We start from the raw sequence: 25201 nt of genomic DNA, 5'->3' as shown, positions 1-25201 counted from the left end.
ATTCAACTTCCCTATATAGGATACCAGTCATTAAAGCATTCATGGAAGGCCTTAAAAGAATTATACCACCAAGAACACCACCTGTTCCTTCATGGAACTTAAATGTTGTCTTAACAAGACTCATGGGTCCACCTTTTGAACCCATGCACTCTTGCGAAATACAGTTCCTAACCTGGAAGGTTGCATTTCTCGTCGCCATTACATCTCTAAGAAGAGTAAGCGAAATTCAGGCGTTTACAATACAAGAACCTTTTATACAACTACACAAAAATAAAGTCGTCCTAAGGACTAATCCTAAATTTTTACCAAAGGTTATTTCACCGTTCCACCTAAATCAAACAGTGGAACTACCAGTGTTCTTCCCACAGCCAGATTCCGTAGCTGAGAGGGCACTACATACATTAGATGTCAAGAGAGCATTAATGTACTACATTGACAGGACAAAAGACATCAGAAAGACTAAACAACTATTTATTGCATTCCAAAAACCCCATGCAGGAAACCCAATATCAAAACAAGGTATAGCCAGATGGATAGTTAAATGCATCCAAATCTGCTACCTTAAAGCAAAACGACAACTGCCCATTACGCCAAGGGCACACTCAACCAGAAAAAAAGGTGCTACCATGGCCTTTCTGGGAAACATCCCAATGCAAGAAATATGTAAGGCAGCCACATGGTCTACGCCACACACGTTCACCAAGCACTACTCTGTAGACGTGCTATCCGCACAGCAAGCCACAGTAGGTCAAGCCGTGTTAAGAACATTATTTCAAACCACTTCCACTCCTACAGGCTGAGCCACCGCTTTTGGGGAGATAACTGCTTACTAGTCTATGCAGAACATGTGTATCTACAGCGACAGATGCCATCGAACTGAAAATGTCACTTACCCAGTGTACATCTGTTCGTGGCATCAGTCGCTGGAGATTCACATGTGCCCACCCGCCTCCCCGGGAGCCTGTAGCAGTTCGGAAGTTAGCTTCAACTTTGTACATTTGTATATATATTATTTTAACCTTAAATAGGTACATACTTAGTCACTCCATTGCATGGGCACTATTACTACAACACAACTCCTACCTCACCCTCTGCGGGGAAAACAATCGAAGATGGAGTCGACGCCCATGCGCAATGGAGACAGAAGGAGGAGTCACTCGGCCCCGTGACTCGAAAGACTTCTTCGAAGAAAAACAACTTGTAACACTCCGACCCAACACCAGATGGCGAGCTATGCAGAACATGTCAATCTCCAGCGACTGATGCCACGAACAGATGTACACTGGGTAAGTGACATTTTCATTACACATTGACCTTCATTTTCCTCCATGTGTGAAGGAGAGCCCTTTCTTGCCTACTTTTTGTTGGATCATCAATTATGGTGCCTCTTCCTATTATTATGTCTTCTGGGAAGACTGCTTTTCCCATTTTTCAATGGGTACTATTTGTCTTTGTTTTCCTCGCATACAGGCTCATTTTAATGCTTGTTATTGATTTCCTTCCCTGTTTATCAGGGTGTTCTGGGTCGAATTTCTCGTTATACGACATTCACACCAAGAACAGGATACTTTTGCTCAGTGATTCCATGCATGTTGTTGATTTCCTTTCATGTTTATCAGGGTGTTTGGGGTCGCATTTCTTGTTACTACGACATTTACACCAAGAACCGAATACTTTGCTCAGTGATTAGGCTCTTGCCTCTAGTGGCTCCAGTTTCCCCATACCATAGGTTCCCGGCTAGCCAGTGCAACATTATTTCCATTTTAAAAAATAAGTAAATATTGGTACGGTACTGATACTGTACTCCTCACTGGAAGGTTCCCTCCTCTATTTCTGTTTACCTCTTGCCCGTTAGCATCGGGTCATTCTTAAGCTTGTGCTCTCCCAAGGTTGTGTTGACGGGGTTTTTTCTTTTCAATTTAATCTTGTGGTTTCTTTTACATATTCCCTCTTATTGCAACGGTGTCGTTCCTCCTGCTGCCATATGGGGGTACCCTATATTCATGGGTTTCAGCTTAGTGCCACATTCTCTTTTTTCCTACCACTTTAAAAGGAGGGGTATGGCGCTATTTCAAACCCTAGCTTGTGCATGCTTTTTACGGATTGCTTAGTGGCGTTTTCCTCACTTTCTTTGTTCATTATGAGGAATTGTGATGAGTGCTATCTTTTTATTCCTGTTGTTGGTATTCCTTCCATTTTTCTTGTTTGATTGCTGACGACAGATCGTTGGTCTCTCTCTGCGCATGTCTATGGGGATTGTTCCTTCACAAGTTCCTCTTGTCTACTTCTCTTTGATCATAAGCACTAATTCTTTCAGTTCATTTCTGTATGTTCCATCCCTTTGGTTCAGGGATGGTTCTATGTTTTTCCTTTCATATTTCTCTTTTTCTTTTTTCCTCTTGGCCACAGTGGTTTCTCCATGCTTAAACCACAGCCTACAGAACATGGGCTTGCACCTTTGCTTTTTCGTGGGTTGGGTGTTTTCAGACTTGTGTCTCTTAACATGTATCCAATTTCAGGTTATTTTTTTTCCTGACCTGGTCTTTCTTCATTCCGTGTTGGGGAGGTTTTTGGTCATGTTCCCTTCGATACGTTCCATTTCGACCTAGGGCTGGTTTCTCAGCTCTGTCTAATGCAACCATACCAATCTTATGGGGCTCTTTCAGGTGTTGTTTTGTTCTTTCTGCCAGAGTTCTGTTAGGGTGTGGGTATCACATATTGCCTCTGCTGGGGTGCTGTCTCGCCTGACTGCAAGATTGTTCATTTGGTTTGCTTATGACTCTCTTACACGTTTTATGTAAATTGTCTCTGTTTTTCTATCTCTGGATGGCCATAGTCATATTTCCTTTCCATCATCCAGCTGACGTTTTTTTCGCAGTTTTCACTGCACTGTGGGTGTGGTCACTCCCTGGTTCCTGTGCAGTCTTTTCCTAGTTCCTGTGCAGTCTTTACCTTACAAGTTCTGACTTGCCATCTTTCATGTGCCTATGCCAGTCAGTTTTTTCGTATAAATAACTTTTGTTATTTGTTTCTATGTCTCTAGCCTGGTCATTCCTCTGGTTTCCCCGGATTGTACTTTGCGAGACTGGTATGTTTCATTTGCACCCCTTCTCCGGGGGTAGGCCATTGCTTGGGTATCTAATTGTAAGATAAGGACTCTGCAGCTAGTTGTCTCTGTCAGATGAAAAAGTTACTTACCTTTGGTAACGCCTTATCTGGTAGAGACACAGACTAGCCGCAGATTCCTTATCGACTCACCCATCCTCCCTGCTTGCGAACTGTGTCCTCTTCAGTCTCACTTAGGGTGAATTTGGGTGTTTTACTAGTTATTGTACGTCTCTCGACGTGTCTTTTCTTTACTGGTTGGCATGTACACTATTACACTGTTTTAGTAATTCACTGCCAATTTCTTTGTGGCTCCGTTTTGTTCTGCGGCCTCAAGTCACCTGAAGAAACTCACGTCCGCGCATTGGAAGAGGTATTATATATGGATTCTGCTGACGTCATGTCCGGAGACGACGCGCTACGGAGTCGCTTAACGCCTCTACCGACGTGCAGAGGTACTGTTGAGGCCAAATTTCCGGATCCAGTCTGGCGCTTGGGGGAGAATTCTAAGATAATAAATCTGCAGTTAGTCTGTGTCTCTACCAGATGAGGCATTACCAAAGGTAAGTAACTTTTTCATCTGGGCCACCTGGTAGGTGGAGGCCAGATTCAGCCACTGCAGGGGAAGATTCAAACCATTTTGGATTGGACTCCCTCTACTACAAAAACCCAGGTGAGAGCCTTTTTAGGCCTCACTGGGTACTACAAGAGGTTCATTGAGAACTATGGCTCCATTGTAGCCCCTCTTAATGACCTCACCTCAAAAAGATGCCTAAAAACTAAAAATGTTTGTGGACAGCCGGCTGCCAAAAAGCTTTTGAAGATCTTAAATAGGCCATGTGCTCTGCACCTATTTTAAGAAGCCCTGACTTACTCCAAGCAGTGTAGGAGGCTGGTCCTCTATGTTGTGTGCAAAACTAGGCACACTGTGCAGGTGGTCCAGGCAACAACAAGTTGGTTTCCAAAGGCAAAAACTAGATCACCTAATGCTCTAATTTTTGAGGTAGTTTGGTCGAGCAGTTAGGCCAATCTTGGAGAAGTGCAAAGCATGTGTTGTACTCACAGTATCAATCATGCATCTCACACATTTGAAGGAATAACTCAATTTATAAAAATACTTCAGATTTGTATATACATTTTAAGACCAAAATTATCAAAATTGGTTAAGTACTTTTTATGATATGGATTTTTGAAGTTTTAATAAATGCAGGCTTTCTGTGCATAATTACACTCCATAGGAATCAATAGGCAGTCACTTTTAAAAATGCATTTAAAATCATAAAATCAGACAGTTGTGTTACCAGGTTCCGCTTTGGCAGTTTGGTCGACGTCGTCCGTAGGCACACTGTGCCAGCTGGAGAGGCTCGGGCAGCTCCTGGTTCCAGGGGGAGCAGCGTTGAAAAGTCTATTGGAGCAGCTGCAAGGCCACTGCGGAGGGAACACTTGGAAAAGGGTGTGTTTTGCAGATTTAAAGGTAGTCCATTTGGGCCCCCTTGTGTTGGCAAGGTGTGAGGGACCCTTACGACACATCTGGGTCCTCATTGCTGGGGACAGGGTGGCTTGGTGCAGAGCGAGTTGTTGATCCAGAAGCTGTGCGCAATGGAGCCCTTTGGAGCTGGATGTAAGCCTCTTTGAAGGTGGCTTACAGGACAACAGGGGCACTCTGGGAAGAGGTCTGGGGTGTTCCTGAAGTACCCCAACAGGGGCTTCCTCCTGATCCTTTTTCAGCTCTGGGGGAGCTGATTTTTTGGTTGTCTGATGTCAGCTGACCAGTACCCAGGGTATTGGTACGGTATGGCCAGCAGGGGGTGCAGTGCTACTAAACTTGGGGCGCAGTGCTACTAAACTTGGCATACTTGTATGGTTTGTCCTGGTGGTCGTTGGATCCGGCTGCAACTTCCGGTTGGGAGATATCGGCTGGTCAGTGAAGTGACTCTCGCTGGATTGCTGTTTTCTTGTTGGTTGTTGAGTGGTACCTCCACTCAGAATGGAGACATTGGGTGCTTTGTGAAGCCTGGAGGTCCTCTGATTTTCTTGAGGTTAGTCCAGTGTCCAGCTCCTCCGCTGCGGTGATTGTCGGTCCTGGGTGCAGCAGGCAGAGTATGGCGCATATTTCTTGTGCAGCAGGTCCACAGTTCTCATGCCTTGGTTGAGTTGGTCTTATTTGTCCTTTCAAATCTAGTTTCTTGGTCCAGGGACCACAGTAAATACTGAATTTAGTGGGCGTTTTAAGGGGAAACTGGTAGTGTCCAGTGGGACACTTACCTCTGGGTGGCTACATCCACTATAGTGACCACTCCCTGTTGGAAGGGTCAGTGCCCTAAACCTAATTGGTTATTTTCCTTCTATCCAAAATGGAGGAAAATGAAATCGAGGGTCCACTACACAGGCAACATCTTAGGGGTGGTGCATGCCAGGTGAGGCCACTCCTCCTACCCTTTGTTAGCTTTCCCGCCAAAAGTGGGGGTTTGCAAAGGAGGATGCCAGGTTTGGGTATCGTGTTTCAAGGGCGGTAAGCCCTTTGCAGCTCACCACCAGGACATTGCACATTCCTGAGGGCCGGGTTGGGGAGGGCATTAGCTCCTGCTCCCAGGAAAGGCATTGTCTTACAAACTGTAAAGGTAGGGCTCTCCCCCACGGTTTGTATATTGGCTGTCTGGAGGTGGCAGCTGGATAAGACCAGTCAGCAACCATGCCAGGATAGTTAGCTTTTGCAGGGGCACCTCTAAGGTGACCCCTGGGTACATTTAGGGATAAATCCAAAACTAGCACCAGTTTGGATTTATAATTCTGAGTTGTTTGATACCAAACAAGCCAGGGTTCAGAGTGGCAATCATGTAGCTGGGAAAACTCGTGTTAACCAGTGTCCAGCACATGTAGTAAAATGGCTGCTCTGTTCACTCACTGTGTGCCAGGTTTGGCAAGGTCACAGTGGGTGCATATTGCTCATGCAGCTATGCCCTCACATATAATATGGAGCACCCTGCCTTAGGGCTGTAAGGCCTGTCAGGGGGGTGTCTTACCCATAGTAAATGCAGTGTGTGGTGGACAGGCACACAGGCAGTGTGCCATGTTGAGTTTGTGTTTTAGGTTTGCATCAGAACACTCAGCCTGCAATAGCAGTGCTGGATGCATGGCCGTAGAGTGTGGTACAATCAGTGCTGCTGCCCTCAGGGGCCTACCCATAGTACCCCATTCCCTGGGCACATAGGTGCCCACTTACTAGAGACTTATAGTGGTAGTTAAGGGTGTTTCCAATTGTGCCAATGCATCACAACAGATTTAGTGAAAGATCTCTGGCCCAGGGAACCTGGTTAGCAGGGGCCCTGTAAACTACAATTTCTAGGACACACCAACATCAGACAAAAAGTGGGGGGATAACAATGTCTAAAAGAGGCCCTCTCTCACAAGCAGTTCATACTTCAGACAGATGCTTCTGAGGTAGCGGTTGGGGCAGTATTGTCACAACTGAATACTGAGAACCAGGACCAACCTGTAGGTTTTATAAGCAGAAGGTTGACCCCCCAGGGAAAAGCGTTGGTCAGCCATAGAGAGGGAGGCATCTGCTGTGGTTTGGGCTTTGAAGAAGCTGAGGCCATACTTGTTTGGCAGTCACTTCCATGTTCAAACAGACGACAATCCCTTTCTATGGCTAAAACAAATGAAAGGTGAAACTCCCAAACTATTGAGGTGGTCCATATCCCGACAGGGAATGAGCTATACTGTGGAACATAGACCCTGGAGTAACCACTCCAATGCAGATGGATTCTCCAGACATTTCCACTTAGATAATGAAGACCCATCTGGACAGGGTTAGCCTTATTGCCATTCGTTCGGCTGGATGTTGAGTTATATAGGAAAGTACGCTCTTTTTGGCATGGTTAACCCCACTTTTTCGCGTGTTGTCAGTATGTTTTGACTGTGTTCACTGGGATCCTGCTGAACAGCACCCTAGTGGCTGTGCTCTCTCTCTCTCTTTAAACTTGGTTGTTTCGAACACAAACACTCCACATTTGGCATGCTGGTGTCTCCTTATAAGTCCCTAGTATTTGGTACCCAGGGAATTGGGATATCAGGGGTCCTCCATGGGCTGCAGCATGTATTATGCCACCCATGCGGAGCCCATGTAAAGTTTATCTGTAGGACTGCCCCAGTGGTAGGCCCTCCTAGGCCAGAGGACAGGGTTGTAGGTACCTGTACGTAAGGGCACCCATGTATGAGCAGAGCTGCCCCTATGAACTCCAGCTCCATTTTCCTGGACTTCATGATTGCGGAGAAGCCATTTTACCCATGTAGTTTACACAGTTCACTACCGTTGTCCAGATACATAATGTCAACTCCGAACCTGGGCATGTTTGGTATCAAACATGTTGGATTGATACCCCAATACTGTTGCCCTTGCCTCTTCTTGCAGGACAGTAACCCTGTGCTCTGTCTCTCTTGCTGCTACCAAGGCTTGTTTGTTCCTCCTCCAAGAGATCTTCAGACTTCGTGTAGCCCCGGCTTCCAGCACTCTTTCTTGCAAAGCACAGTCTCCTGCCTGCTGTTCTAGCGACGTTGGACTCCTCTCCAGATGTGCATAGTGGGCCTCACTGTGATTCCTGTGCCTGTTGCCTGTGGGGGGCTGCATCCTCATTTTCCAATTCGCCTCACTGCTGATGGTCACCTGGAACTCCTGTCCTTGGGTTGAGTTCCCTGGACCTTGCTGGTTCCCTGGCAGCTGCAAATCTTCAGCTGCGACATTTGCCTTTGCCAATGCTTGTTGGTGGTTTTCCAACACCTTTGGCTGACAGCAACTCTTCTTTCATTGTGGAACATCTCCTGCATCACTTCTGAAACTCTTCTCCTGCTCCAGTGCTGCACAGCTGACTCCTTGACTCCATCGTCGACCTGGTCGTGCATCTCCAGAAGGGTGGGTAGTGGCTCCTGCCACAGCCGGGCACTCCAACTTAAACTGAACTTGGTCCCCTTCTTTTGCAGTCCTCTTCTGTCAGGATCCACCTTTGTTTTCTTGCAGTCTTGCTTGAGTCTTGCACAGTTCTTTTCCAAAGTTTACCTGTAGGTTTGGGTGAAAACTAGGTACTTATCTCTTCTCTCCTGGTTGCTGGAGGGTACCCTAGTACTTACCTTTTGGGGCTCCTAGTTCCTCCAGCTCTCCTCTACAAATTCCACTTCCTTAGGTGGGAGACTACCTTTCGCATTCCTCTTACTTAGTATATGGTATGGTCTCCCCCAAGGCGTTCACTATTCTCCATTCTTTTACTATTTGCTATTGCTTGTGTATATATTAGTGAGTTTAATCACATTCCTAGTGGAGTATTGCCTATACAGTATTTTAGTATTTGTGTTACCATAATAAAGTACCCTTTTTGTGTCACTGTGTGGTTCTTTCATGTGTGTAAGTGGTGTGTGACTGTAGTGGTATTGCATAAGCTTTGCATGTCTCCTAGATTAGTCTTGGCTGCTCATCCACAGCTACCTCTAGAGAACCCTGGCTTCCTAGACACTACCTACTCCTCACTAATAGGGGATACCTGATATAAGGTGATAACACCATAGGTGCTCACCACACACCAGGCCAGCTTCCTACAGATGCAATATACAGAGAGACCTTAGCCTACATGAAAGACAACTACTTTAAAAGGTACTGCCTATCGGCACTAATCAAATGGGAGGCTATCAAAGTAGCTATAAGAGGTGTGTCCAGAGATACAACAATAGGTGCCCAACAGAAAATACACAAGGAAATCGGACACATAGAGGCTAGGCTGGGCCCCTTAGAAATACAAGTCCTCACCGATATCGCGGCTGACGATGAATTATTGGGGGCACGAATAACTCATGCAGAGTTAGTAGAAAGACTTCGTCAAGTAGGCTATAAGGCATATACCCTGAAAATCCACTCAGAGGCAGACAGATCGGGAGCATTACTAGCCTGCGTGATTCGCCCCGAACCCACACCCACCCCAGTTTTAATGATAAATGACTATGCCAGGAACATACTTGACACAGATCCACATCAACAGAGCATTCAGAGATTTATTATTCGCTCCTTGATACCTCTCTACCCTCCCCAGACTCCACAGAGTTGAGTAGATTTTTAAGAGTAGCCACGTTACCTAGTCTCTCGTAGTCAGATTGCGAGACCTTGGGGGCACCCATAATGACAGTGGAGATAGGAGGTACAATAAAGGAATTGTCCAGAAATAAAACACCGGGTTCCGATGGAATACTGGTAGAATTTTACACCGCATTTGCCTCTAGGCTGGTGCCACGTCTTGAAACACTGTACAGCAGTTCCCTATCCGAGGGCCGGCTGCCCCCTATGACCAGAGAAGCAGTAGTGACGTCACTGTTAAAGCCGGGCAAAACACCCTCAGATTTAGCATCGTATAGACACCTCTCATTATTGAATACATAATACAAAATTCTTAGTAAGATCCTATCCAGCCGTCTACTGCCATTGCTCCCCAGGTTGGTGCACAGAGATCAGTGTGGATTTGTGCCGCACAGAAGCACATCATTAATTACACGTATACGGTTTCAGATTATGACAGCATCACAGAGATTACACCCGTATGCAGGCTGTGTCTCGCTGTATGTGAGACAAGCGTTCAACACATTGGGTTGGAACTATATTCTTGTGGCATTAAGACGGTTTGGCATCCCACAGGATTATATTTAACGGGTCACACTACTAAATAGTAACCCAATGGCAAGGGGAAAAACAGGGTCACATATCTCAAGAGTCTTACCAAGTGATGTGCGGGATGAGACAGGCTTGCCCTCTATTGCCACTATTGTTTGTGTTGGCAGTGGAACCCCTCGCACAGCACATCCGTCAGAGTGCAGACCAGTGGGGATTATAAGACTGGGACATGAGCTCCACTCTTGTCTCAACGTATGCAGATGACATGGTTGTATATTATTGTGATCTCCGACGTGGTCTGAGATGTTCCTCAATTGCTTTCAACATTTGGAGCGCTATCAGGACTTCACATTCATATTGAGAAATCCTGCACATTTTACTTGCACACGAATGTTGAAAGCCCAGTACCAATCTGCGGGTTCACCATTGCCACTTGCTACATGTACTTTCTGTTACTTGGGCATTCACATTTACTGCTTTGTATATGATCTACTGGAAGTAAACCTGGTGCTGACAATAAACGCTCTTAAGACGCAGATAGAATTTTGCATCACACTACCAGTATCAGTCACTGGTCGTCTTGCCCTAGTCAAATTTATTGTGTTGCCTAGACTACTATATCACTTTGTTAACTTGCCTGTCAGATTACTGGCGGATGTGTTTCAAACACTGAACTTCATGTTGGGGACACTAACAAATTACAGCTGCCACCATTGAAAGTAGGATTGGGGGCCCCTGACTTTAAAACATATTTCAGTGGCTGACGTATTGGTTGGCTGAACATAACTCGTCTGAAATCGGTTAGCTGCTGTCACAGATTGGGAAGAGACATCTGCATAAACTATTGTGCCCCAGAGAGTCAATTCCTCAGGATTGTCCCCCTCTACTGCAGGTAGCCTTAGTGTATTGGAAACTAGCACTGAACTATAACACACATACCATACTGTACGCACCAAACATTCCTCTTTGTGGGCTCCCAATGCCCACGGGGACACTTAAAGAATGGTGGCTATTGCCCTGGTCGCAGGGAGAGGTGTGGACTGTGGGCTCCATGTTTCAAGACCATGCATTATTATCACACGCTGACTTTGTGCACCTTCATGGCCTTATTGACTCACTATTCCTGACTTATGCTAATATAATTAGATATATAAGGCAACGTTGGGCCCCAGATGAAATCACACAAGTGACCCAGGAGTTAGTACAATCAATCCACGTGATGGGCGATGGCAGACACATAGTAAGATGGTTTTATTGAGGAATTTGCGCACACTTAAGTACCCCTCTAATCACACTAAAACAAAAGTTGGAGACTATCTTATTTAAGAAATAACAGATAGGGATGTGGGACTCATACTTGAATAACCTAAACAGGTCTCATGAAATTGCAGATTTATATTGATGCAATTCTTAAGTCTCCACAGAGCATATCTAACATCACAAAAAAATCGCTAAAATCTACCTGTGTGCACCTTGTAATTGTCCTCAAGGTGGGGCAGAGGAGGCAGACTTACCACACATGTTGTGGGCCTTTCCTGACTGGTGGGTGTACTGGTCTGGTATAGCTGCAATCCTAACGCAAACTACAAGATTGGAACAGTGGAATACACCGGTGCAGTGCCTCCTGGGGTTACACCCCAATCCTAGGGGATCTAAGGTGATAATGCGTTTTGTGAATTTAGCACTTTTACTGGCAAAGAGATTAATTATATGAAAGTGGAAGGGGCAGGCAACTTCAACACTGAGCAGATGGCATAATGAGATGATACAATGGGGACAGACCAAGAGTGAGGCCATACGGAGGGAAAAGTACAGGGGTCGCCATAAAAAGCCTGAATGGGATGCACTATTAAATGGTTTCAAATTCTGTGATTGGTACTGGATTAACCACTAACACCATACATTAGTACTGTTGGGATGTCCACTGGGTGGAATGATGTATCTTGGAAATTAGTAGTGATGTCTTCACAGAAACTAGATGGATGGCCACCGCCGGGAACTGCCACAAAATAAGTGGCCTCAGCAGCATACAGCGAAGTGGCAGCCCCGGGTCGCACTGAGTCTTGGAACCACTATGTGAGTCATGTGTCCTCAAGACACATAATACAATCACAAGAGAGGTAACTGCAGTTGGCAAGGGTTAGGGAGGGGGATAGTTAAGGGTTATTCCTAAATCAGTGTATTGATACTCATGTAAATAAGCTCTGTTATCCTGGTATGAACGAACATATGTTAGCACAATTCTGCAAAATGTATAAATATGATTGGATCACTATATGAAAGCAAATTGGAAATGCAATAAAGTTTGTTGGAAAAATAAATCTAGCGCTCATGAGTACACAGTGGCTAGGACAAGGGTTGTATCCTGCCATTGGTACAACAGTTGGCTATCCTTTTTATACTGTTCATGTACCTGTTCATTGTGTCCCCCGGCCCTGCTTTTGAAAATGTGGGCATCATCCAATTGTCTATGGGTTCCTGTCCCTATGTTCCCGTCATATTAGGGGCTTTATTTTCCTTCCTGGGATTCTTCCTCTTTCTGTGTGTGTGTCCTTGGTCATCTTTTCACCACTTCATTCAGGCATTTTATGTGTAGGACTCCAATCCTAGCATTTACTTCATCCTTACTGTATCAGCTGCATGAAGGTACTCGTATTTCTTCCTTCATATTGGTTTTGTGTTTTGGACTGGTATCCAGGGATATGGTCATTCATATTTGGCCACATCCAGTGTCAGGACCCCATTCTGGGGGTCGAAGTCTACCTTATATTTCACGTCATATTATTATTTGGTCCACACTTTGGATTACTTTCTTATACTCTGGTTGTCCCTCTGTGATTCTGCTGCTTTTTCTTTAGTCCTTCAGCGCTTCTTTTTCTCTCTGCTGGATTGTCATTGCTATTGCCTATACCCTTTCTGTGATTTGCATCTGCTCATGTGTTTGTCTGCCTCGTGTTTCTCCTATTATGTACTGCAAGGTTTCTGTTGGTTACTGTAGGAAGCTGGCCTGGTGTGTGGTGGACATCTATGGTGTTGTCACCCTATACCAGGTCAAGGTGTCTCCTATTAGTGAGGTGTAGGCAGTGTCTAGGAAGCCAGGGCTCTCTAGAGGTAGCTGTGGATGAGCACCCAAGACTTATCTAGGAGACACGCAAAGGTTATGCAATACTACTATAGGCCCACATCACTTATCACACATGAAACAACCACACAGTGTTACAGATAATTAAGGTACTTTATTATGCTAACACAAATACTATAATACTTCTAGGCAATCTCTCTCTCCCCCCCCCCCCCACCCCTGCCACCCCGAACTGGATGTAAGTACACACTAAAGCTATACACAATAGCAATCAGCAAGGAGAAGAAGACCAGCTGTGCAGCACAGGAGATGAAGAGGAGTCCCTGAAGCAATGCAGATGGTGTCCCACATCAGCTTTCGGGTTACAAATGGCTTGTGTTGTAGGAGAACCACCAACAAGCCTTGGCAAATGCAGGAGCAGCAAAAGAGGAGTTGCAAGGCTGAAGAGGACCAGCAAGGCCCAGCTTGTCAAACAGCAGGAGGGCAGAAACGAGTCTGAGGGATGGCAGCAGGGTGGGCTACCTCCAAAACCCAGGAAGACTGGTAGGAGCAATACCAGGGGCAATACTGGGGGTGGGGGGTCCTCTAAGGAGACCCCAGAGTGCATGGAATCATACAACCAATACTGGCAACAGTATTGGGGTATGATTCCAACATGTTTGATACCAAACATGCCTAGGTTCGGAGTTAACATTATGTAGCTGGATGGTGTCCTGTATCCAATACACGGGTAAAATGGCTTCCCCTCACTTACAAAGTCCACTGCAATAGAATTGGAGTTCATATAGGCACCTATGCTCATGCAGGGGTGCCCTCACATACAGGTACCTGCACCCTGCCCTCTGGGCTTGGAGGGCCTACCATAAGGGTGACTTATAGTGACCTGGTGCAGTGACCTGTGGTGAAAGGGTACAGTACGTTTTCACACAGGCTGCAGTGGAAGGCCTGCAGACACATTTTGCATGGGCTCCCATGGGTGGCATAATACATGCTGTAGCCCATGGGGAACCCTGGAGCCCCAATGCCTTGGGTACACAAGTACTATATATTAGGGATGTATAAAGGGGCACCAGTATGCCAATTGTGGGGTATGCAAAGTCATAGGTAACCAACTTTAGAGGGAGAGAGCACAATCACTAGGGGCCTGGTTAGCAGGATGCCAGTGAAAACAGTCTAAGCATACTGATAGCAGGCAAAAAGTGGGGGTAACCATGCCAACAAAGGGTACTTTCCCAATGGAAACCCCTGACCCCCCCCCCTCCCTCTTACCCCCAAAACAAAGGACAATAAGACTAACCTTGCCCAGTTGAGTGAGTCCTTATTGTCTAAGTGGAAATACCTGAAGAGTGCATCTGCATTGGTGTGGTTACTCCCAGTACTGTTATCCACTGTATAACCCACTCCCTGTGGGGAGATGGACCACCCTATCAGTTTGGGATTTTCTCCTGTAATGTGTCTCAACTTGAGGCCCTCTGGCTCTTGAGTTGCAGGTTTTTGCTTCAAGTGTATTAGAGCAGGACAGGACTGCTGTCCCCGTGGCTGTAGAGTAGGGGAGGTTTACTGTCCTAAATGTTTGTAAAGCAGGACAGGGTTGCTGTCCCTAGGTTCTGAGGGAGGACAGGATTGCTGTCCTAGGTTTTCTGGAGTGGAACAGGAGTGCTGTTCCAAGTTTTGTGGGGGGTGGGACAGAGTTGCTGCCCCAAAGTTCCCATGGAAGAACAGGATTACTGTTCCAAGATTTGTAGAGTAGGATAGGGCTGCTGTTCTACACTAGGTTCCTTCTAGATGGATTATGTTACCCATAGGAGCTCAGCTGTGATTGCCTTAGGCTCCTGTGGTGCAGGTTCCACCAAGGGGGTGGGTTAGTTCCTCAGAGGAGTGGCATCCTTAGTGGGAGTTTGGACAGAGGGTAACTCTATATCCTTCCTGCCTCTGTTGTTAGGAGTATCCTGGGCCATTATTCCAGGCTCCAGTGCTCCTTGCTACATTAAGGGATACTGCAACTTCCTTTGGTAGTGGTAGTAGTAGAGGTAGCAGGTTTGGTGCTACATTTATGACAAGTGATGTCACCTGACATGTGGCCTGGTGCCTACAGATGTAGCACCAAGGTAGAGGAGGAGGAGGACTTAGACCCACCCCAGAAGGGTTTTGTGGACCTGATGAAGGCTCCTCTTCTTCTTGCTTGTCCCCACCATTGTCCTGATTCTTACCTGCATTGTTCTTATTATGGTCACCCCCTGTGTGAGCTTTCCTACCCATCCTGGTAGGGACCCATTTGTCTGCCTTTTTTCCCAATTCTCGGGGAGACATCAGATCAAAGTCGACCAGACCTGATGCAGCTGATCAGAAATGCAGTTATTAAGAATGTGTTCTCTTGAAATCAGATTGTACAAGTACTTATAGTCACTCACTTTGCTTCCATGCAACCAGCTTTCCAGAGCTTTAGCAGAGCAGTCCACAAAAACTATCTATTCCTGGGAGGACTCCTTTTTAGTCTCCCTAAACTTGATTCTATATTGTTCAGTGGTTAGCCCAAATCCATCTAAGAGTGCATTCTTAAGTTCTTGGTAATCATCTGCATCTTCTTGTCTGACAGTGATGAGTTTATCTCTGCCTTTGTTGGAGAAGTAGAGCCACAAGATTGCTGCCCATTGTCTCCGAGAGAACCTTAGTACTTTACAGGCCCTCTCTAAGTCAGTGAACCATTTGTGAATGCTATCTCCCTCCTGTAAGGTGGGACTATCTTACTCAGGTCCCTAGAGTTATAGGAGTCCTCCCTGACCTTGGTGTCCCTGAAGTAATTATTGCTGCCACCATGGGGAGCTAGCCCCAAACCCTGTCTCTCCCTATCTAGGGCTAACTGCTGCTGCTGCAACCTCAATTTGGCCTCCTCCAGTCTCAGCTTTCTGAGTTCCCTATCTAGAGAATCCTCCCCTAAGTTGGAGTTATGGGTACCATCAGACACTTATGAGAGTTGACAGATGAGGAGGACATATCCCTCATCCTGGGGATCCTCTGTACCAACCCCCTAGGAGTAAAAGTGGGCCTACTAGAGTGACTCCCCCTTCTCACTACCTGCAGTGCTCCTAACAGGGCTGTGGTGTACCCTAGATTCCTCCAGACTCTCCTCAGTGTAGGCTAAATCTACTCTGTCTAGGAATGGAGGGTCAGTTTCCACTTCTTCCCCCTCCTGGCTCCCTGAGTTTCCCTGGTAAGCCTGGAGTAGTAACCACAGAAGTAGACTCTTGTTGGGATACCTCCCTGTCTTCAGCTCACTGGAAGCACACATCTCCCTCAACTCCTGAAAAGTACAGCTCTCGTATTTAAAGTCTGGGACCTGTGTTTTCCACTGAAAACATCTTGCTAGAGTGGTATGGGTGCACCGGACTACTCTAAGCAACTAGTCTCCCTAAAATAGTTTAGAGAAAGGGCTATGCTAGACCCCAATTTACCCAAACTAGGAGACTAGTAATCCTAATCACTAGGTGTAGTATGTTCCTAAAGAGTAGGAATTGACTTTCCAGTTGAAAATGACTAGTGAAAAAGTTGTAAGTCAATTGCAAGTGTCTCATTCCACTGCTGCACCACCAATGTAGGTGTGTGGTGGACACCTGTGGTGTTGTCACCTTGTACCAGGTCCAGGTATACCCTATTACTGAAGTGTAGGCAGTGTCTAGGAAGCCAGGGCTCTCTAAAGGTAGCTGTGGATGAGCAGTTAAGACTTATCTAGGAGGCATGCAAAGTTTATGCAATAGCACTGTAAGGAAATGCCTTCCTTGGCATGGTTACCCCCTGACGTTTTGCCTTTTGTTGATGCAAATTATGATTGAAAATGTGCTGGGACCCTGCTAACTAGGCCCCAGCACCAGTGTTCTTTTCCTAAACTGTACCTTTGTTCCCACAATTGCCACAGCCCTGGCACACAGATAAGTCTGTTTTAAATGGTACCCTGGTACCAAGGGCCCTGTTGCCAGGGAAGGTCTCTAAGGACTGCAGCATGTCTTATGCCACATTGGGGACCCCTCACTTAGCACATGCACACTGCCTCACAGCTTGTGTGTGCTGGTGGGGAGAAAATGACTAAGTCGACATGGCACACCCCTCAGAGTGCCATTGCCCCCTCTCACTGCCTGTGGCATAGGTAAGTCACCCCTCTAGCAGGCCTTCCAGCCCTAAGGCAGGGTGCACGATACCACAGGTGAGGGCATAGTTGCATGAGCACTATGCCCCTACAGTGTCTAAGCAAAACCTTAGACATTGTAAGTGCAGGGTAGCCATAAAGAGTATATGGTCTGGGAGTCTGTCAATTACGAACTCCACAGTTCCATAATGGCTACACTGAAATCTGGGAAGTTTGGTATCAAACTTCTCAGCACAATAAATTCACACTGATGCCAGTGTGGGATTTATTGTAAAATAAACCCAGAGGGCATCTTAGAGATGCCCCCTGAATACCAGTCTGACTCCTAGTGCTAGGCGGAACAGTTTCTGCCAGCCTGCCACAACCAGACATGTTGCTGGCCACACGGGGAGAGTGCCTTTGCCACTCTGTGGCCAGAAACAAAGCCTGTACTGGGCGGAGGTGCTTCTCACCTCCCCCTTTAGGAACTGTAACACCTGGCGGTGAGCCTCAAAGGCTCATGCGTTTTGTTCCAGCACCCCAGGGCATCCCAGCTAGTGGAGATATCCGCCCCTCCGGCCACTGCCCCCACTTTTGGCGGCAAGGCTGGAGGAGATAATGAGGAAAACAAGGAGGAGCCACCGACCAGTCAGGGCAGCCCCAAGGGTGCCCTGAGCTGAGGTGGCCCCTGCCTTTAGAAATCCTCCATCTTGAGAATGGAGGATTCCCCCAATAGGAATAGGGATGTGCCCCCCTCCCCTCAGGGAGGAGGCACAAAGAGGGAGTAGCCATCCTCCAGGACAGTAGCCATTGGCTACTGTCTCCCAGACCTAAACACCCCCCTAAATTTAGTATTTAGGGGCGACCCTGAACCCAGGAATCTGCAACCTACAACAACAAGAAGGACTGCTGACCTGAAAGCCCTGCAGAGCCGACGGAGACAACAACTGACTTGGCCCCAGCCCTACCGGCCTGCCTCCAGTCTCAAAGAACCTGCACAGCGACGCATCCAACAGGGACCAGCAACCTCTGAGGACTCGGAGGACTGCCCTGAACCCGAAGGACCAAGAAACTCCAGAGAACAGTGACACTGTTCAAAAACAGCAACAACTTTGCAACTTTTTAGCAACTTTGAAAGAACTCTCCTTTCCCGCCGGAAGCGTGAGACTTCTCACTCTGTACCTGATGCCCTCGGCTCGAGCTCCAGAGAACTAACATTGCAGAGAGGACTCCCAGGTGACTGCGACGACGTGAGTAACCTGAGTCGACCCCCCCTGCACTCCCACAGTGTGACGCCTGCAGAGAGGATCTAGAGGCTCCCCCTGACCGCGACTGCCTGGTAACAATGAACCCAACGCCTGGACCAAGCACTGCGCCCGCAGCCCCCAGGACGGAGAGAAACCACCTTCCAGTGCAGGAGTGACCAGCAGGCAGTCCTCTTCCTAGCCCAGTCGGTGGCTGGCCCTAGAAGCCCCCGTTGCCCTGCCTGCATCGCCTAAGTGACCCCCGGGTCCCTCCATTGTTTCCTATAGCAAGCCCGACTCCTACTTTGCACACTGCGGCCGGCTGCCCTTGTGCCGCTAAGGGTGTGTTTTGTGTGCCTATTTATGTCCCCCCAGTGCTCTACAAATCCCCTCTGGTCTGCTCGCCGAGGACACAGTTACTTACCTGCCAGAAGACCAGACCCGGAGCACCCCTGTTCTCCATAGGCACCTATGTGTTTTGGGCCCTCCTTTGACCTCTGCACCTGACCGGCCCTGTGTTGCTGGTGGGGTGTCTTTGGGGTTGCCTTGAACCCCCAACGGTGGGCTGCCTATGTCCAGGAGACTGACTGTGTAAGTGCTTTACTTACCTGAGAAACCTAACCAAACTTACCTCCTGCAGGAACTATTGATTTTTGCAGTGTCCACTTTTAAAATAGCTTATTGCCATTGTTAGCTATACTGTGTGTACTACTGCTGTGAATCAAAGTTCTATACTTACCTGTGTGAAGTACCTTGCATTTTCTGTACTTACCTAAATTCTTGAATCTTGTGGTTTTAAAATAAATTAAGAAAATATATTTTTCTATAAAAAAAACTATTGGCCTGGAGTTAAGTCTTTGAGTGTGTGTTCCTCATTTATTGCCTATGAGTGTACAACAAATGTTTAACACTACCCTCTGATAAGCCTACTGCTCGAACACACTACCACAAAATAGAGCATTAGAATTATCTAATTTTGCCACTATCAACCTCTATGGGGAACCCTTGGACTCTGTGCAAACTATCTCTCACTTTGAGATGGTATGTACAGAGCCAACTTCCTACAACCACAATAGCCAGACAGCACTTATCACACATGAAATAACCACACAGTGTTACAAAAATAAAGGTACTTTATTATAGTAACACAACATTAGATTATTTATAGGCAGCCCCCCCAACTGGAGGTAAGTACGCAGTACAAGTACAAGTTCCTGAAGAGTCCAGTTATGGTTTCAGTGGTCATAAGTAGATGTAAACAATGAAGAGGAGTCCTGGTGGAGTCTTGAACATCGAATCCGGGGACCCACCTACAAGGGAGTCCCTAAATAATCCCTAAAAGGGGGTTTGGTCACCTTGCATGATGGCCACCTATCAGAAGGGGTCTCTGATGTCATCTGCCTGACCTGTCCACTCATCTGCTCCCAGGGGCCTCTGCACATCTTGGTTTCAAGATGGCAGAATCAAGTGGCCACCTGGAGGAGCTCTGAGCACCACTCCTGGGGTGGTGATGGACAGGGGAGAGGTCATTCCCCTTTCCTTTCTCCATTTTCGCACCAGAGCAGGGATCTGGGGGTCCTGGACTGGTGAAAAACGATTTCTGCAAGGAGGGATCCAAATGTGCCCTTCAAAGCAAACTGGTGGCTTGGGGAGGCTACCTCTCCTAAGCCATGTAACTCCTATTTCCAAGGAAGAGGATGTTGCCTCCCTTTCCCATAGGAAATCCTTTGTTCTGCCTTCGTGGGCTCGAGCTGTTCAAGCAGCAGAAGGGCAGAAACCGGTTTGAGGGTGGGAGCAGCCCAGGCTGTCTGGAAAACCATAGAATACTGGTAGGAGCAATACTTGGGGTCCTCTATGTAGCCACCAGAGTGCATGGAATTATACAACCAGTACTGACATTAGTATTGGGGTATGATTCTGACAGGTTTGATACCAAACATGCCTAGGTTCTGAGTCACCATTAGGTAGCTGGACAGAGGTAGTGAACTTTGTCCAGTACACGGGTAAAATGGCTTCCCCGTATTTACGAAGTCAAGTGCAATGGAGCTGGAGTTCTTAGTGCCCCCACACACAGGGACCTGCACCCTGCCGTCTCGGCTAGGAGCACCTACCATAGGGGTGACTTCCAGTGACCTAGTATAGGGACCATCAGTGAAAGGATGCATGCAGCTTTTCACACAGGCTGCAATAGCAGGCCTGCAGACACATTTTGCCTGGACTCTCATGGGTTGCCCAATACATGCTGCACCCATGGGGGACCCCTGGTGTCCCAATGCCCTGGGTACCTAAGTACCATCTACTTGGTACTTATAAGGGGACACCGGTATGCCAGTTGTGGAGTGCACAAAGGTCCTAGGCAGCGAAATTTAGAGGGAGAGAGGACAATCACTGTGGTCCTGGTTAGCAGCATCCCAATGAGACAGTCTAAACGCGCTGATAGCAGGCAAAAAGTTGGGGGTAACCATGCCAAAAAGAGAGCACTTTCCTACAGCCCATACCACTTCTGCCCAGAGTTCTCACCAAGATTAAAAACAACTGGGCCCCAGTAATCTTGTTGTTCTGGACTGGGCACGAAGAGTTTGGTATCCCGAGCTTCTGAAAATGAGCATTTATCTTGCTATCAGGCTGCCCCTTTGGGAAGATCTTCTGTTGCAGCAGCAAGGGAAGGTTCTTCAACCAGCCTGTCAACTCTGCAGCTTCATGCATGTAGATTGAGTGGCAGCAGTTGATATCCTTTGACCTTTCTTTCGAAGTCTATAAAGTGATTTTGGCAGCCAGGTGTCCCTCCACTAAGATGGTATACGCCTGTGGTCAAAAACACTTTGTATATTATTGTACAGAAAGATCTGTTGATCCTCTTTCTGCTTCTCTATCTGATATTCTTGTCTTTGTCTTATCCCATGCCTAGCAGGGCTCTGCATTGGACACATTCAACGAGTATCTTTCTGCCTTATCAGCGTTCCTTTGGCTGCTCTGTCAGCCTTCATTATCAAATCTCATATTGTAAATAGATTTCTTAAAGAACTTGTACACATGTATCCTCCTACACCCTTTGTCATGCCTCAGTGGAACTTAAATCTGGTCCTTACTTTTTTATATGTGTGCTCCCTTTGAGCCACTGCACAACTGTCACCTCTGGTGGCTCACCTTCAAGACAGCCATCTTAGTATCAATAACACCTGCCAGGTGGGTGAGTGAAATGCAGGCTCTCACATCTAAGCCGCCGTATCTCACCATGTTCCCAGACAAGGTGGTACTTAGAAATTGTGCCTTTTTCCTCCCAAAAATCATGACCCCATTTCACCTGGGTGAGACCCTCACCCTACCCACCTTCTTTGATCCACTGTATCCTAAGGAGGAGGAGCGACTCCACCGGTTGGACCCAAAAAGAGCGTTGTTGTTCTACCGTGACCACACAAAAGAGGTCCAGGTGGATGACGAACTCTTTGTGGGGTACGTGGGAGCAAAAAAAGTTCGGGTAGTGCAGAAAAGAACCATTTCGTTCTGGGTCGTGCTCTGTATTAAGATCTGCTATGCGCTAGCCAAGAAGCAGCCTCCTGAGGGCTTGAGAGCTCATTCAACCAGGGGCAAGGCTGCCACCACTGCGTTTGCACGGGGTGTTCCAGTCCTGGACATCTTTCAGGCAGCGTCATGGGCGTCCTTGCACATGTTCGCAAGACATTACTGCCTAGATAATCAGTTCCACAGAGACAGGCACTTTGCCTGTTCGATCCTGCAGGACTTTTGAGTATGAGAAGATCCGTCCGCAGCCTTCTGCCAGAAGGTTATGGCTTGGGTATCTATTCTAAAAGTAAGGAATCTACAGCTAAAAGTCTCATGAACAGGTTCCTTACACCCACCCCTGCCTTCCCACTCTGCGGATACTTCTGATAGGGTTAGGGATTGTCCCTTTCAGGGCCCTAGTTTTTTTAGCAAAGACAAACTGTTGGTCCTTTTCATGGCTCTGCGCTTCTGTCATGGAAGTTTGTGGAAAAGTAACTGACCTACGCACACCTTGGAGGTGCCTTTATAGGCGATTGTGACGTTGCTGACGGCTGCAATGACGCCAACGACACTACAAACATTGTCAACTCTTTTATTTAAGGCCTAAACAACTGATGTGGGACATATGGTATGTAATGATATCTCGATTGAGTCAACATTACTTCAGGAAAACAGCTTATAAGTGAAACTATTTATGACCTCCACACAGGCCAAGTCTGCCCTAATGCCGCTGCAAGGCCAAAGGATCTTTCACGTTGTAATCTGCTACAGGAAAAGACCTCTTTAAACTCTGGTAAAGATCCAGAGATATCCTTAAAATGTAAAGATTGCCAGGAAGTAATGGAAATCTCTGATTGTATTTCCCTTTTGTAGAACACTATGGGATCTAAGACAAGGAGCTTACTTTATTCTAAGGATAAATTTAAGCCTATTAATAATATTAGGAAAAACATACTAAACTTTGGGTAATATAAATCACCACAGAAACTTAGATTCCAGAAGTGCTTACAAGAAGCTGAAGTCAGTGCAAATAGGCAGGTGGATCCTACAGTAGTAACTCTGGACAATTCAGTGAACCAGTCTTGTCGGATTAAAGAAGCTCCATTGGTTCTCACTTCTCGCTGTGAGGAGATCTCGTCATCACAGGATGATCAGATTCCTATTTTGAATTGTTGTAGCTTTAATCAGTAGTAGGTTTAACAACCACCCCGTTGCTAATTGTACTTGGCAGTATGGAGCCCTTAAGTCCCTATTAGATTTGTGCTTTCATTTGTTACTTTAGACTTTAATCATTGTTAACACATTAGGTGTGGCGTGACCATTGCCAGTTATTGATTGGTCTCAGGTTGCCCAATTACCTTTTAAAAGTAGATTTTCATGCTGACAGAGCCCGTCTAACCAGAAGTGATGTGATTGACCCCTATATGAATACAAAGATAAGTTTGACTATTCAATTTCTTTGTAACTCCTTTGTAGGAAATGGTTGTATCTCTTGCTATAACAATTTAGTTCAAGAAATGAGTATGGTTTTGTCCAAACAGGTATATTCTACTTCAAAAATTTGTATTCATCCTAGGAAAAAGCATGGTCAATTTAAATTGTTAAAAAAAAAACAACAATAAAGGCATGCCGAAGTAGCAAAATTATGGTAGACTTTGTGAAGTGCTCTTGTTTCAAGGTCTAGTAAATTTTGAATCTTAATTGCAAAGGGCTTGGGCCAACATCACTCGAACAAAACAAGTCCATTTGATGAATTTCACTGGTGACCATAGATAGAGAAACTGTGTGCAGATACAGGCAAACAGTATTCTTTGCTAGAATTGGAGCTAGCGTTAACTGGCATCAACCATAGGGTCACCGGTCAAATTCTTCATTACACCATATGAGCTCAGTAGTCATGAAGATGTTATTATAAAACTAATTTGAGATGTATTTGTACATGATGTTGAAAAGGTACTTACCTTTACTAAATTATTTTGGTACTCTGCGGCTCAATTAAACCCTTCATAGAATAACATTTTTGGGTCTAACTCGATCAAAATCCTTAAGTTGAAATTTAAAAAAAATGATAAAACTTAATGTCAAGTTGATTTAGCACATCGTCAACAAATTTCAAGATTATAATTGAATTGTTTCCTTGTTACTCATGGTGCAATACAATTATATTTAAGAGCAAATCTGGACCCTCACGTGAGGTCCATTTATATGAAGTTTCATCAATCAATCAGGATTTATAAAGCTCGGCTAATCACCCGAAAGGTTAGCGAGGCACTTAAGTTGAAGTTTGGCCTGCCCCCATTAAGCGTTAATCCATGGACTAAGGGGCATGTGTCTCCAACGAGTAGCTTGTGAGCTACACATAAGTAGCTCTCCTAGGTGCAGTCCAGCCTACAAAAACTGAAAAGTCTATATTCAAAACAAAAATGTAAACTTGTCTGGTGCGATCAGTATTAAAATTCTACTATTGGTAATGCTTGATGATTTTCATTTAACATAAGTAGTTTTTACTACAGAAAAGGTTGGAGACCCCTGGAAGGAAAAGGGAGTCCGGGGATCCACGACATTTTCAATTTTTTAACACCATAATACAAGATTTGGTGCATATGCTTTTTTTTGTTTTTTTTTCTTCTTCCGGTCTAGACATTTTGAAAGCCAGATATCTGGTACCTGTTTGGAAAAATATTTTACCCAGCAACAGAGAGTGAGGTGTTATTTCTAATGTTTACTCCACCGTCTGTTAATATGTTATCGACTGAAAAGCTTTTTATGTCATTACAAAAATTTGACAATCTGAACTTTTTTTTTTTATTTTTGGTTGTTTTTTTTTTTTTTTTTTTTTTTTTTTCAGTTTAAAATTGTTTTGGAAACTTTTTTTGGAAAGAGCATTATTATCAGTTCTAAGAACATTTGTGTTTGTGCAGTATTTTTTAAATATGTCACCAGATGCTCTGTAATTACATTTTTAATGATTTTCTTTTAATCAAATACGGTTTGAGGTGGGCTTGAGTGGGGGGGTTTTAACTGTATATGGTTAACTATGTAACTATATGATGTATCTGTAAACTTGTATTTTCTATCGATTTTCTTTTATCAAATAAAAAGGAGGGCTTGAATGGAGGATGTTCAACTGTATCTTTTTAGTTATTAATTTAACCTGTAATTGTAAGCTGGTTTATTCTGTTTGTGATATCAGTGTCCCTGTGGATGTTAATAAATAAATGTTTGCTGTACTCCTTTTCCTTTAGCAGCGCAGCGGGGAGTCTGTTAAAGTGCACCAGTTGGATGTTGCTGTTCCTTTGCATCTCAAAAGTCAGCTAAAGAAAGGAGCACCACTGGGGAGTGGAGAAGGAGACCCAGAGTCTGCTGACACCATGCCATTTGTGATGCTAACTAGAAGAGGCAACAAGCAACAGGTAAGGGGGTTTATACATGTTTGTCATTTGTTAATGTTTTTGATTTGTTCACTATGATATGGGTAAGCATATGCACATTCCCAG

At 45.7% G+C, this 25201-nt stretch overlaps 1 protein-coding gene across 10 annotated transcripts in view; it reads left to right on the top strand.

The window, feature by feature from the left end:
- UPF2 (UPF2 regulator of nonsense mediated mRNA decay) overlaps positions 1–25201 on the top strand; it is a 765941-nt gene that overhangs the window by 619041 nt on the left and 121699 nt on the right. For 8 of the 10 annotated variants that reach the window (XM_069228662.1, XM_069228663.1, XM_069228659.1 and 5 more), the window contains one exon: positions 24950–25117. In XM_069228662.1, coding sequence (XP_069084763.1) covers positions 24950–25117 — 168 coding nt within the window. The remainder of the gene's footprint in view (positions 1–24949; positions 25118–25201) is intronic. The other 2 variants (XM_069228655.1, XM_069228654.1) reach the window with 1 other exon arrangement.

The sequence above is a fragment of the Pleurodeles waltl genome, chromosome 4_1, assembly GCF_031143425.1.
Source record: "Pleurodeles waltl isolate 20211129_DDA chromosome 4_1, aPleWal1.hap1.20221129, whole genome shotgun sequence".
Lineage (NCBI taxonomy): Eukaryota > Metazoa > Chordata > Amphibia > Caudata > Salamandridae > Pleurodeles > Pleurodeles waltl.
The sequence above is the reverse complement of the archived record's forward strand: the minus strand, read 5'-3'. Positions and strand labels throughout refer to the sequence as shown.